General features: G+C 37.7%; 1 protein-coding gene across 9 annotated transcripts in view; it reads left to right on the forward strand.

The window, feature by feature from the left end:
* The first annotated feature begins 2,675 nt into the window (after positions 1-2,675).
* STPG2 (sperm tail PG-rich repeat containing 2) overlaps positions 2,676-14,836 on the forward strand; it is an 846,203-nt gene continuing 834,042 nt past the window's right edge. For 6 of the 9 annotated variants that reach the window (XR_013168349.1, XM_077142790.1, XM_077142794.1 and 3 more), the window contains exon 1: positions 3,270-3,605. Coding sequence is in view for 7 of the 9 variants with exons in the window: in XM_077142790.1 (XP_076998905.1) it covers positions 3,497-3,605 (109 nt within the window). In the remaining 2 variants the exon portion in view is untranslated. Of the gene's footprint in view, positions 2,721-3,269; positions 3,606-14,836 lie in introns of those variants that run through there. The other 3 variants (XM_077142787.1, XM_077142788.1, XM_077142792.1) reach the window with 3 other exon arrangements.

Genomic DNA, 14,836 nt, shown 5'->3' on the forward strand with positions numbered 1-14,836 from the left:
CCCTTATTAACAAACATTAGGGGCTATCTTTAGTGATTACAAGACCCTAAAATTAAAAAAACTGGATATGTAGGTACAGATGAAGGTTAGTCACAAGGATTTTACAATCACAGAGGCAGAAGATAAGGGCTATACAAACATTATCAGAGATCAAGGCAGCTAGATTACAATCCAGAGATTTCAGGTATTTCCCTGTCTACTCCAATATACCAGAAAGCAAAAAGGAATATTTATATTAAAATCATCCCTTAAATCCTGATTTCTTGGTTACAACATCAGTTTCATTCCTCGACCCCATAAGGTCAACATGTCTTACCAACATGAAGAAATTAAAATTGTCATTGCCCAGATATCCCTGAAGATTGAGAGAATGATCAAATAAGAGGGAAGAGGAGTAACTGAGAAATTAAGATTTAACAAATGATTATGACTACTGACTCATTATATAGATATTTCTTTTTAGTTTCTAATGTATTAGCCAAAAGAAATACCTGAAATTGTTGAACTGTAATCCAGTAGCCTTGATCTTTGATAAGGGTTGTATAACTATATAGCTTTTATAGTGTGACCATGTGATTGTAAAAACCTTGTGACTGACACTTTCTTTATCCAGTTTATGGGTAGATGAGCAATAAAACAAAGACATGCATAAAAAAAATAGGTCAGGAATATCAGGAAAAATGCCCCTACATAAGTTATGGACAATAGTTATAGTACTACTTTAATAATCTTTCATCAGTTGTAACAAATGCAACTACTGTTAAAAATAGTAGAATTATAAAAAAGACTGTTATCAATTGTAACAAATTTTCCACACCAATGCAAGTGTTGCTGTTGGGGTGGTGTATGAGAATCCTGTATTTTATGCATGATTGTTCTTTAAATGTACAATTTCTCTAATGAAACAAATTAGATATGAGAGAAAAAAAATCATTATTACGAAGATTAACCTAGCTGCACTGTGTGTGATAAATTACATCAGAGAGATTGGAGGAAGGAATGCCAGTTGAGATGCTATTAGAATAGACCAAATCATAATGGTTGAGAGCATCAACAAAATAATGACAGTAAAAATGGGGGTGAGGGAGTAGATTTCAGAAATCACAGGGGTGGAAACAATAGAACTTGGTAGCTGTTTAGAGTGGGAGTGAAGGGAGTACACGGAGTACAGGAGGTTTTATGCCTTATGTCTGGGAGATAATGCTCTTAAGAACAGAAATAGGAAGTAATGAGGAGGATCAGGCTTTACAGAGAGAAAAGTACATTAAGTTTTCATAATATATAATTGAAGAATTAGTGGAACACATATTTATGTGTGATGCAGACACTTGGACATGCAGGATCGGAGAGTTATGTATTCAAAGGAAATACATGAGTTATGAAAATGGATGAAAATTACCAAAGGAGAAAGAGAGAAAGTGATGAGAGAAGAAAGAATAATCAGAGAAGTTGACAAGGGAAACACTTCAGAGGTCTGTGAATGAGCTAGGATACACACTCTGAAGAACTCCTTTTGTCTAAACTAGGCTCAATGGCCAAAATCTAAATGAGAAAGCAGATAAAACTTGCTTTATCACTTTTATCCCAACCTTAAGCCCAAAACTATCCAAGGAAGGGCCAATCCAGGCCACTGCAGACATGAAGAGGCAGAGGGATGGAGGATGTGAGGGTTTGTACCAGTGCTCACAGCAAAGATAGCCTAGACCTGAAGTTGATCTCTGGGGTTATATCTTTTTTGCTCATTAAGGGCAAATGATCCTTAAGGAATTTCTAATACGAAGCTGATTTACAAACACCACTGGAACAACCTCCAGAGCATATATATTTCCCACCTTTTACTTCGGTGACCCTTTTCTTACTAATATATCATAAACCCTAACAGTAAATTTATTATATATCTTCCCAATAGATATCTGTAATAGCTTCGAAGGTTTGAATAACAATGAAAGAACTATGAGGGTTTTTGCCAAAATGTAAGAAGTAGGTTAGAAGGGATAACAGATTAGTATGTAGATTCTTAGTAGAAAGAGGGGGCTTCCAAAGCACTGGAATATTTCTTATCTTACAGTTTATACTTCTTTCTTTTTACCTCTTAGTCTAGATTATAAATGTCTCTAACCCCCTTGGGTAGAGTATGCTTGAGAGCAAGAACTTTTATTATCTCTTTACCCCAGAATTCAGCAGGGTATTGGGCTTCTGAGTAAATAAATGAATTATTCAGCTAGCTTTAGAGTAGAAAAAGAAAGGCATTATAGATACATCCTTGAGCATATAGCTATTCGTAAAGTGTGCCAATATATGTGGCACAATTAGATTACAGTAAAAGATGCGCAGAATTGAGTATCAAACCATGTACTTCAGAGTATTAACGGGATAAAAAAAACATGGAAAAATCAAACTACTGCATCTCATTAAGGGGAAAAATAAGGTCAAGGTGGATCTAAGTCTCTAAGGATAGGCAGAATCTGGATAGGTAGGATTGTTGCTGGAAAAAACAGCCTGACCAAACCTTGAGGTGGATTCTGACATAAACTTCTCAAGACCTGCGCAAAAGCCAAATTCCTTTGGCCTAAAGTTAACAGACCCATTGGAGTGGTGGGGTGGACCTGGCTTCTTCAAGTGCTTTCGCTTTGTTTTACAAACCGTCACGAATCGGCGTTGCCATAGGTTACCCGTGGGGCTTTTGACAACAGAAGCAGTTTAATCATCTGAATCAACTGGTGAGCTTTTCCTCCACCCCCGGTTCCCGGTTTCTTATCCCCGGCCCTAATGCGAGTTTCTTTTAGAACAGTTTGGATTATCCTACGGGATAAATTCAGAGGTGCTTTTCCTTTGAACGTGGTGCTGTAGTTCTAGTAGGAGCGAGGGGGCGAGCTCGCGGAACTCAGGCTCTGTTCGCGCCACTGCTTTTCTTTCATAGTTCTTGATGCGTCTCTTCCCATTCGCCCTAATTTATAAAGAAACTGACTCAGATCAAATTAGCTCCAAGGTCTTCTAACACCTTTTATAGGGCTTTTCTGCACAGCCTAGAACAGAAACCAATAAATTCACGGGACTCCCAAGCCCCGTCAGCCCGCTCGTCTTCCCGGGGACAAAGGGTATCCAGCGGAGCGAGTCGCGTGTCGTGGCTCCGTGCGCATGCTCCCAAGGCTCGGGTCGGGAAAAACAGCTTTAAACCTCTCCCTGGAGTCCCTGCGAGCGCCTCCTCCCGGGTTTCCGGAGTGGAGCGAAGTGGGCGGAGCCAGAGCCGGAAGCACAGGTGCGGGAGCCTATGCTGTACATTCCCTCATCCGGGTCGCGTTTTTCTTGGGGCTGAAAATCCGCCTGCGGAAAGTCGGACGGGAATGAACTGGTGGGAAGAGTGCCTTACTCTAGATTTTTTTAACCCAGGTTTTAGTCCTAGACTTCGTCAGAACGGTGTCTGCTTTCTTTTTCTCCAACACTTCCTCTAGTCGCCTTGTATTTTATACCTTTTCAGGTCCCTCCCTAGGTCATTATGTATGATCGTGCTCCCCGCTTGCTCAGATTGGCTGAAGGTGGCAGCACTGAGGCCCATGTGGGACCTGGCTCCTATCAGGTACCTTTCCTGAAGCAGCAGGTTACAGGTAAGATGGAAGGAAAGCCAGGCCTTTTCCTGTGACAGGCGCCTCACCTTAAGCTGTCTTGGCTTCTGTGTGCCTGTGAGTTAAACATAAAGCGAACTTCCATTTATAATAGTACTACCACTTTTTAAGTGTAACAAAACATGAAGCCGATAGACGAGAACTGGTAAAATCATTTGTCCCATTTCATAAGGTTAGTAAAAATAAGACCTGTGCTTTTGCTTCTGCGGTGGTTTTCTATATCAGACTTTGAATTTTACAGACTAGATGTAGGATTTTTATTTCCTGATTCTGTTTGATTTCCCATGTCTGTCTGCCTCACATACTTTCCCTAACATTAACCAGAGATATTTATTTACCAGGATGTGACTTTTATATTTCTATTTTACATTATAATTTAAAGATCATCTTATCTATTTTTTCAGCCACGTGCTGCTGTCTGACGATATCCATAGTTCTTTGTGAGAGTCGCTTGGGGCTGTGGGGATGGTCCCTTTGGCCCACATTCTGTAAAGAAAAGCTTGGATAATCTAAATATTTGCTTTTCTCTTTTGTTTGCGGTTAGTGATTTAGGTCAGACATTTAATGAATACTTTCAATTTGCTTTCTACTTTTTTTGTATTCTGATGATATTCTGGAGCTTTATACCATCCAAATGATTTCCCAGTGTTAACCTGCATTTTCCCTATACCTGCACTATGTATTTTTAAACAAATACTAGTTTTCTTTGTGTGGGGCACAAATTTGTCATCTGTCAGTGTTTTCATCTTGGGTTTTACTTTTTTACCATCTGCTATCATTATTCTTGGAGCTTTTTATGTCTGTCTTTATTTTAATGACTGAGGAAAACCTAATATCAGCATTTATCCCCTAACAACCTACTGACCATCACTGATTATCCAAAATGCTTACATCTATGATACTTTAGAATCGTTGTTTTTTGACATAAGTGATCACTCCCTTCTTAGAAGCAGTTCTTCCCATGGTATTGGTAACGTCATCATTTTTCCAACTATTAGCCTATAACAAAAGGACAGATACTGTATGATTTCACTAATATGAACACATGGCTGGGAGTAATAAGCATTTGTTAGGTGCTGAATCATGAAATTATTTTTGCCCTCTCCAAACAATCCTTCATAATCTTTAAAGATTATGTCTCTAAACACCCTTTTATTTTTAAATTAGAGAAGTTTTAGATTTACAGAAAGAAGATCATGCGGAAAATAGAGTTTCCATATACCTGCCCCTATTTTTTTTTTCAAATTTATTGAGATATATTCACATATCACACAAACCATCCAAAGTATACAGTCACTGGCTCATAGTATCACATTGTTGTACATACATCTTCATGATCAATTTTAGAACGCTCACTACTCCAAAACAGAAATAGGAATAAAAAATAAAACCCAAATCATCTCAAACCTGTTATCCCTCCTATTGTTGACCCACTGTATTGGTGTAGTAAATTTGTTTTTTACTAAACCAGTACAGTGTTTTTTCCCCATATACCCTTCTATTATTTTATTTTGTTTTTTACATTTGTAGTAGTTCATGCAAGAACTTATTTATATTTGTACCATTAATTGATGACATACATGACTTTAAATAAGCACTTTCAATAAAATTCACCTACAATATGCTACTATTACTTATAGTCCCAATAATAAGTTACCATCCTACCTCTATTCATCCCCAAACATTAAAATTAAACCTCATTAGCAATGCTGTACATATTAGGTAACCACTCCCCTTCTCTGTCTTCTGTCTATCTCTAGATTTTACATCATAAGATTCTGAGTTTACATGTTCTAGTTAGTTCATAATGGTGAAATCATCAAATTTCTGTCTTTTGGTGTCTGGCTTATTTCACTCAGCGTTATGTCCTGAAGGCTCATCCAGGTTGTCATATGCTTCAGGACCTCATTCTTTCTTTTTTTTTTTTCTGTTAAAAGAATTTTTTAAAAAATTTATTTACTTATTAAAAAATTAACAAGAAACAAACTAAAACATTAACATGTGATCATTTTGTTCTACATATATAATCAGTAATTCACAAAATCATCACTTAGTTACATTTTCATCAGTTCTTAGAACATTTGCACCAATTCAGGAAAAGAAATAAAAAGACAACAAAAAAGAAATAAAAAGACAACAGAAAGAGAAATAGAAGAAAAACAGAAAAAAAAAATTAAAAATACCATACCCCTACCCCTTGCTTTCATTGATCACTAGCATTTCAAACAAAATTTATTTTAACATTTGTTCCTCCTATTATTTATTTTTATTCCATATGTTCTACTCGTCTTTTGACAAGGTAGATAAAAGGAGCATCAGACACAAGATTTTCACAATCACACAATCACACTGTGAAACCTATATTATTATTCAATCATCATCAAGAAACATGGCTACTGGAACACAGCTCTACATTTTCAGGCAGTTCCCTCCAGCCTCTCCATAACATCTTGAATAACAAGGTGATATCTACTTAATGCGTAAGAATAACATCCAGGATAAACTCTCGACTCTGTTTGAAATCTCTCAGCCACTGACACTTTGTCTCATTTCACTCTTCCTCCTTTTGGTCGAGACGGTTTTCTCAATCCCTTGATGCTGAGTCTCAGCTCATTCTAGGGTTTCTGTCCCACGTTGCCAGGAAGGTCAACACCCCTGGGAGTCATGTCCCACATAGACAGGGGCACGGTGGTGAGTTTGCTTGTTGTGTTGGCTGGAGAGAGAGTCCACATCTGAGCAACAAAAGAGGTTCTCTTGGGGGTAACTCTTAGGCCTAAACTTTAAGTAGACTTGACCTATCCTTTGTGGGGTTAAGTTTCATATGAACAAACTGCAAGACTGGGGGCTCAGCCTATAGCGTTGGTCGTCCACACTGCTTGTGAGAATATCAAGAATTCAACTTGAGGAAGTTGAATTTCTCCCCCTTCTCATCATTCCCGAAGGGGACTCTGCAAATACTGTTCCACTCACTGATCGAATCACTCTGGGATTCATCGGGGCATCACTCTGGACAAACCAGCAAAATCTCATGTCCTACCCAAGATTCTAAGTACTTATGGTGTTCAATCAAGCTATCTATGTAAGTTATATTAGGAAATGCACTAGTCAAAATATAAATTTTGTACCAAATAAACATTTTTTGCTTTAGTCTCACACATAAGGTGAAATTTTAAAATATTGATTACCATCTCTTTTCAGCACCCTGCAGTAATGACATTCCTTTGTTCTTCCTCATGCACAAATATTTTTAAAATTTGTACATTTAGTCACTATAATTATAAACTCTAGGCATTCCTAGGTTATGCCATCTCAGTCTTTAATGTCTATCTTTCTTTCTGATTTTGTTTATGCCTCCAGCCCTCCTCCCTGTATCATTCTCATGTGCAGCTTCATTCAGTGTTTTAATATAATTGTATTACAGTTAGGTAGTATTGTGCTATCCATTTCTGAGTTTTTATGTTCAGTCCTGTTGCATAATCTGTATCCCTTCAGTTCCAATTACCCAATATCTTACCCTATTTCTATCTCCTGATGGTCTCTGTTACCAACAAAATATTCTAAGTTTATTCACTAATGTCAGTTCATATCAGTGAGACCATACAGTATTTGTCCTTTTGTTTTTGGCTAATCTCACTCAGAATAATGTCCTCAAGGTTCATCCATGTTGTCACATACTTCATAGCTTTATTCTGTCTTAAAGTTGCATAATATTCCATTGTATGTATATACCACGGTTTGTTTAGACACTCGTCTGTTTATGGACATTTTGGCTGTTTCCATCTCTTTGCAATTGTAAATAATGCTGCTATAAACAGTGGTGTGCAAATGTCTGTTTGTGTTTTTGCCCTTATGTCCTTAGAGTAGATACCTAGCAATGGTATTGCCAGGTCATGTGGCAATTCTATATTCAGCTTTTTGAGGAGCCGCCAAACTGTCTTCCACAGTGGTTGCACCATTTGACATTCCCACCAACAGTGGATAAGTGTGCCTCTTTCTTCACACTTCTCCAGCACTTGTCATTTTCTTTTTTGTTGATAATGGCCATTCTGGTGGGTGTGAGATGATGTCTCATTGTGGTTTTGATTTGCATTTCTCTAATGGCCAGGGAAGTTGAGCATCTCTTCATGTACCTTTTGGCCATTTGTATTTCCTCTTCTGAGAGTTGTCTGTTCAAGTCTTTTTCCCATTTTGTAATTGGATTGGCTGTCTTTTTGTTGTTGAGTTGAACAATCTCTTTATAAATTCTGGATACTAGACCTTTATCCGATAGGTCGTTTCCAAATATTGTCTCCCATTGTATAGGCAGTCTTTTTGCTTTCTTGATGAAGTTCTTTGATGCGCAAAAGTGTTTAATTTTTAAGAGTTCCCATTTCTTTCTTTCTTTCTTCAGTGCTCTTGCTTTGGGTGTAAGGTCTATAAAATCGCCTCCAAGTATAAGATTTATAAGATATTTCCCTACATTTTCTTCTAATAGTTTTATGGTCTTAGACCTAATGTTTAGGTCTTTGATCCATTTTGAGTTAATTTTTGTATAGAGTGTGAGATATGGGTCCGCTTTCATTCTTTTGCATATGAATATCCAGTTCTGTAGGCACCATTTATTGAAGAGACTGTTCTGTCCCAAGTGAGTTGGCTTGACTGCCTTATCAAAGCTCAATTGTCCATAGATGAGAGGGTCTATATCTGAACACTCTATTCTTTTCCATTGGTCAATATATCTATCTTTATGCCAGTACCATGCTGTTTTGACCACTGTAGCTTCATAATATGCCTTAAAGTCAGAAAGTGTGAGACCTCCATTTTCATTTTTTTTTCTCAGGATACATTTAGCATTTTGGGGCACCCTGCCCTTCCAGATAAATTTGCTTATTGGTTTTTCTATTTCTGAAAAGTAAGTTGTTGGGATTTTGATTGGTATTGCATTGAATCTGTAAATCAATTTAGGTAGAATTGACATCTTAACTATATTTAGTCTTCCAATCCATGAACATGGTGTTCTCTTCCATCTGTTTAGGACTTCTGTGATTTCCTTTAACAATTTCTTGTAGTTTTCTTTGTATAGGTCTTTTGTCTCTTTAGTTAAATTTATTCCTAAATATTTTATTCTTTTGGTTGCAATTGTAAATGGAATTCATTTCTTGATTTCCCCTCAGATTGTTCATTACTAGTGTATAGAAACACTTCAGATTTTTTGAGTGTTGATCTTGCAACCTGCCACTTTGCTGTACTCGTTTATTAATTCTAGTAGTTTTGTTACTAGATTTTTCTGGGTTTTTGACATATAGTATCATATCATCTGCAAACATTGATAGTTTTACTTCTTCCTTTCCAATTTTGATGCCTTGTATTTCTTTTTTTCTTGTCTAATTGCTCTGGCTAGAACTTCTAAGACAATGTTGAATAACAGTGGTGATAGTGGACATCCTTGTCTTGTTCCTGATCTTAGGGGGAAAGTTTTCAGTTTTTCCCTATTGAAGATGATATTAGCGGTGGGTTTTTCATATAGTCCCTTAATCATTTTAAGGAAGTTCCCTTCTATTCCTATCCTTTGAAGTGTTTTCAACAGGAAAGGATATTGAATTTTGTCAAATGCCTTCTCTGCATCAATTGAGATGATCATGTGGTTTTTCTGCTTTGATTTGTTGATATGGTATATTACATTAATTGATTTTCTTATGTTGAACCATCCTTGCATACCTGGGATGTATCCTACTTGGTCATGATGTATAATTCTTTTAATATGTTGCTGGATTCAATTTACTAGAATTTTATTGAGGATTTTTGCATCTACATTCATTAGAGAGATTGGTCTGTGGTTTTCTTTTTTTGTAATATCTTTGCCTGGCTTTGTAGAATGAGTTAGGTAGATTTCCCTCCTCTTCAAATTTTTGGAAGAGTTTGAGCAGGATTGGTACTAATTCTCTCTGGAATGTTTGGTAGAATTCACATGTGAAGCTATCTGGTTCTGGGCTTTTCTTTTTGGGGAGCTTCTTAATGACTGATTCAATTTCTTTACTTGTGATTGGTTTGTTGAGGTTGTTTGTTTCTTCTCGAGTCAAAGTTGGTTGTTCATGCCTTTCTAGGAAGTAGTCCATTTCATCTACATTGTTGTATTTATTAGCATAAATTTGTTCATAGTATCCTGTCATTAATTCCTTTATTTCTGTGGGGTCAGTGGTTATGTCTCCTCTTCCATTTCTGATCTTATTTATTTGCATCCTCTCTCTTCTTCTTTTTGTCAGTCTTGCTAAGGGTCCATCAATCTTATTGATTTTCTCATAGAACCAGCTTCTGGTTTTATTGATTTTCTCAGTTGTTTTCATGTTCTCAATTTCATTTATTTCTGTTCTAATCTTTGTTATTTCTTTCTTTTTGCTTGCTTTGGGATTAGTTTGTTGTTCTTTCTCTAGTTCTTCCATGTGGACAGTTAATTCCTCATTTTTTGTCCTTTGTTCTTTTTTGATATAGGCATTTAGGGCAATAAATTTCCTTCTTAGCACTGCCTTTGCTTCATCCCATAAGTTTTGATATGCTGTATTTTCATTTTCATTTGTCTCAAGATATTTACTGATTTCTCTTGTAATTTCTTCCTTGACCCCCTGATTGTTGAAGAATGTGTTGTTGAGCCTCCACATATTTGTGAATTTTCTGGCACTCTGCCTATTATTGATGTCTAACTTCATTTCTTTATTATCTGAGAAAGTGTTTTGTATGATTTCAATCTTTATAAATTTATTGAGACTTGCTTTGTGACCCAGCATATGGTCTATCTTTGAGAATGATCCATGAGCACTTGAGGAAAAGGTGTATCCTACTGTTGTGGGGTGTAATGTTTTATCAATGTCTCTTAAGTCTAGCTCATTTATTGTATTATTCAAATTCTCTGTTTCTTATTGAGCCTCTGTCTAGATGTTTTGCCCATTGATGAGAGTGGTGAATTGAAGTCTCCAACTATTATGGTAGAAGTGTCTATTTTTCTTTTCAGTGTTTGCCACATATATTTTGGAGCGTTCTTGTTTGGTGCATAAATAGTTATGATTGTTATGTCTTCATGCTGAACTGTTCCTTGTATTAGTACATAGTATCCTTCTTTGTCTCTTTTAACTGTTTTACATTTGAGGTCTAATTTGTTGGATATTATATAGTTACTCCTGCTCTTTTCTGACTGTTATTTGCATGAAATATCTTTTCCAAACCTTTCACTTTCAACCTATGTTTATCTTTGGGTCTAAGATGTGTTTCCTGTAGACAGCATATAGATGGGTCCTATTTTTAAATCCATTCTGCCAGACTATGTCTTTTGATTGGGGAGTTTAATCCACTAACATTTAGTGTTATTACTGTACAGGTAGTATTTTCTTCTACCATTTTGCCTTTTGGATTTTATATGTCATGTCTAATTTTCCTTCTTTTTACCTTTACTGGTATTCTTCCTTTCTACACTCTTCTCCACACCTCTCTCTTCCGTCTTTTCATATCTGTCTCTAGTGCTCCCTTTAGTTTTTTTGCAGAACTGGTCTCTTGGTCGCAAATTCTCTCCGTGATTTTTTGTCTGAAAATGTTTTAATTTCGCCCTCATTTTTGAAGGACAATTTTGCTGGATATGGAATTCTTGGTTGGCAGTTTTTCTCTTTTAGTAATTTAAATATATCATCCCACTGTCTTCTTGCCTCCATGGTTTCTGCTGAGAAATCTATGCATAGTCTTATTGGCTTTCCCTTGTATGTGATGGATTGCTTTTCTCTTGCTGCTTTCAAGATTCTCTCTTTCTCTTTGGCCTCTGACATTCTGATTAGTAAGTGTCTTAGAGTACGTCTATTTGAATCTATTCTCTTTGGGGTATGCTGCACTTCTTAGATCTGTAATTTTAAGTCTTTCATAAGAGTTGGGAAATTTTCAGTGATAATTTCCTCCATTAGTTTTTCTCCTCCTTTTCCCTTCTCTTCTCCTTCTGGGACACTCACAACACATATATTTGTGCACTTCATATTGTCATTCAGTTCCCTGAGTTCCTGCTCATATTTTTCCATTTTTTCCCTATAGTTTCTGTTTCTTGTCGGATTTCAGATGTTCCGTCCTCCAGTTCACTAATCCTATGTTCTGCCTCTTGAAATCTACCATTATAGGTTTCCATTGTTTTTTTCATGTCTTCTACTGTGCCTTTCATTCCCATAAGTTCTGTGATTTGATTTTTCAGACTTTCCATTATTCTTTTTGTTTATTCCTTGCCTTCTTTATGTCCCCCCTCTATTCATTGATTTGGTTTTTGATGAGGTTTTCCATGTCTGTTTGTATATTCTGAATTAATTGTTTCAGCCCTGTATCTCATTTCAGTTGTTGGTTTGTTGCTTTGACTGGGCCGTATCTTCAATTTTCCTGGTGTGATTTGTTATTTTTTTGCTGGCATCTAGACATTTAATTACCTTAACTAGTTTATTCTGGAGATTGCTTTCACTTCTTTTACCTAGGGTTTTCTTGCTGGATGACTTTGGTGTCTATCTGTTCTTTGCCATTCAGTTCAGCTTCTTCTGGACCTCTAGCTTAGGTTTTGTTTAACAGAGGAGAATTTTTCAGTTCTTGTTTTCTTGTTTCTTGCCCTACCAGTATGGTGCCTTTTCCCCTCCACCCTTAGCAGGGTCTACGTAAATATTATAGACCCCAGCCAGATTCCCCAGGCCAAACTGGCTTCATATCAGGAGGAAAGAGTCCCCTGCATCGGTTTTCCCTGATGGTGAGACCCAGCAGGTTGAGAGACTTTCCTGTGAAGTCTATGTTCTCTGTTTTTCTTATCCTGCCCAGTATGTGGTGCTTGTCTGCCTGCAGGTCCCACCAGCGTAAGATGATGCGGTACCTTTAACTTTGGCAGACTCTCCCTGCTGGGGGCATGGTGGAGACAGAGGAGAGGTTGTAGGCTGGTTTTAATGGCTTCAAATTACCAAGCCCTTGTGTCTGAGTTCCTTAAGGGAGGGATTCCACCTGAGTTGTGCTTCAACCCTCCCCTGGGGAAGGCACAGGTTTCGGACAAGCCCTCCAATGAGCTTGTTTCTGCCTATGCCTGGGGCAGTTGCAGCCAGAGAAGTCTTGCCGCTGAGTGCAAAGGCAGTGAAGCCTTTGTAGAAAGACAGCTAGAAAACCCTCTGTTTCCTTTTTTTTTCTTTATCTGTCAGCTCTGCCCCCTTGGCACCAGGGCAAAGATGAGAGACCTCCGCTTTGACCAGGTTCACCTGAGCTGGGGGCCTATTTTTAGTAGTCAGAATTTGTTAATTAATGCCACAATTGGTATTTGGTTGTGCTCAGACCCTGCTGCTGTTGAAGTCTCTTTCCTTTCCCCTCTGGGAAGCAGCCTGTGGGAAGGGGTACTGGCTGCCATGGCTTTGGGAACTCATGATTCTGGGGAGGCTCTGCAGCCAGACCAGGTGGTCCAGATTGGGGTACACTGTGTGTCTGGTCACTGATGTGGCTCCAGGAGCTGTTCTGTACTGTTTCTGGTTATTTAGTAGTTGTTCTGGAGGACGAACTAAAATGTGCACATTGCTAAACCGCCATCTTGGCCTGGGAGTCAGGACCTCATTCCTTCTTACTGCTGCATAATATTCCATCATATATTGTTTACCACATTTATTTATCCATTTATCTTTTGATGGACTCTAGCATTGTTTCTTTCTTTTGGTGATTGTGAATAATGCCATTATGAACATCACCCTACAAAAGTCTGTTCGTATCTCTGTTTTCTTATCTTCTGGATAAGATACTCAGTAGCAGAATTGCTGGGTCATCGGGCACTTCAATATTTAGTTTTAGTCTTCCTCAGTGGCTGTACCATTTTACATTCCCACCAACATTGAATAAGCGTCTCATTTTCTCCACATCCTCTCCAACATTTTTAGTTTCCTTTTTGTTTAGTAGTGGCCATTCTTATGGTTGTGAGGTGAGGTGATATCACATTGTGGTTTGGATTTGCATTTACGTAATAGCTCATGAAGCTGAGTACCTTTTTTTTTTTTAAACATTTAAAAAAATTGTGAAATAAGCATATATGCAAAAAAGCAATACAGTTCAAAGTACATTTTAACAAGTAGTTATAGAACAGATTTCAAAGTTTGGTGTGGGTTACAGTTCCACAATTTCAGGTTTTTTTCTTCCAGCTGCTCCAAGACACTGAAGACTAAAAAGAAATACCAATATAATGATTCAGTAGTCATACTCATTTATTAAAACCTAGCTTCATTTTTATGTTCTCCTTCTCCTTTGATCCTTAAAAAATCTTTAGTGATATTTGGGTTATGCCATTCTAACTTTTTTATGTTGAAAAGAGGTGTTAAAAATATGGGATTGGGCGATGGAACTGGTTGATGTTCTTGGAGAGGGTTGCACCTCTGGATTTCAGGATTTACGTGGTCTAGGAATCATATGAAGGTTTTTAGCTTACTGAAAAATAAATTTAATGCATTCAACTTTTTTTAGGGGCTCAAATAGAGCCCAAGGTGTTCTTTAGGGCTAATAGGAATGGTGTTGGTTGGGGTTTTACAGACCTTGGCAATTGACAATATCTAGCCGAAGCTTGCATAAGTGTAGCCTGTGGAGTAAACTCTCAACTCTGTTTGATCTCTCTTAGCTACTGATACATTATTTTATTACATTTTTACCCCTTTTGGTCCGGAAGACATGGTCGATCCCATGGTGCCAAGGTCAGGGTCATCCCTGGGAATCATGTCCCACATTGCTAGGGAGACTCATAACCCTGGACCTCATGTCACATGTAGGGGGTGGGGGAAGCTAATGATTTTCCTTGAAGAGTTGCACTTAGAAACACAAAAAGTCACATCTAAGCAACAAAAGAGATTCTCTGGAAGTAACTCTTAGATATAAATATAGGTAGGCTTAGCTTCTCTGCTACAGATACCATTTTCATAAGACCAAGTCTCAAGATCAAGGGCTTAGCCTTTTAACTTGGGAGTCTTTATTGTTTTAGGGAGTATTAAGGGTTTCCCAGGTAGGAAAGCTTAATAGTTCCACGTTGTTTTTCCAGTCCCTCAAGGGACTTTGCCGATACTTTTTAATTATCTGCCTGTGGTAATTAGATTCATTTGTCAACTTGGCCAGGTGAAGACACCTAGTTCTGTTGCTGTGGATGTGAGCCAATGGTACGTGAACCTCATCTGTTGCTGATTACATCTGCAGTCAGCTAGGAGGCATGCCTGCTGCAATGAATG

Source organism: Tamandua tetradactyla, chromosome 24 (genome assembly GCF_023851605.1).
Source record: "Tamandua tetradactyla isolate mTamTet1 chromosome 24, mTamTet1.pri, whole genome shotgun sequence".
Lineage (NCBI taxonomy): Eukaryota > Metazoa > Chordata > Mammalia > Pilosa > Myrmecophagidae > Tamandua > Tamandua tetradactyla.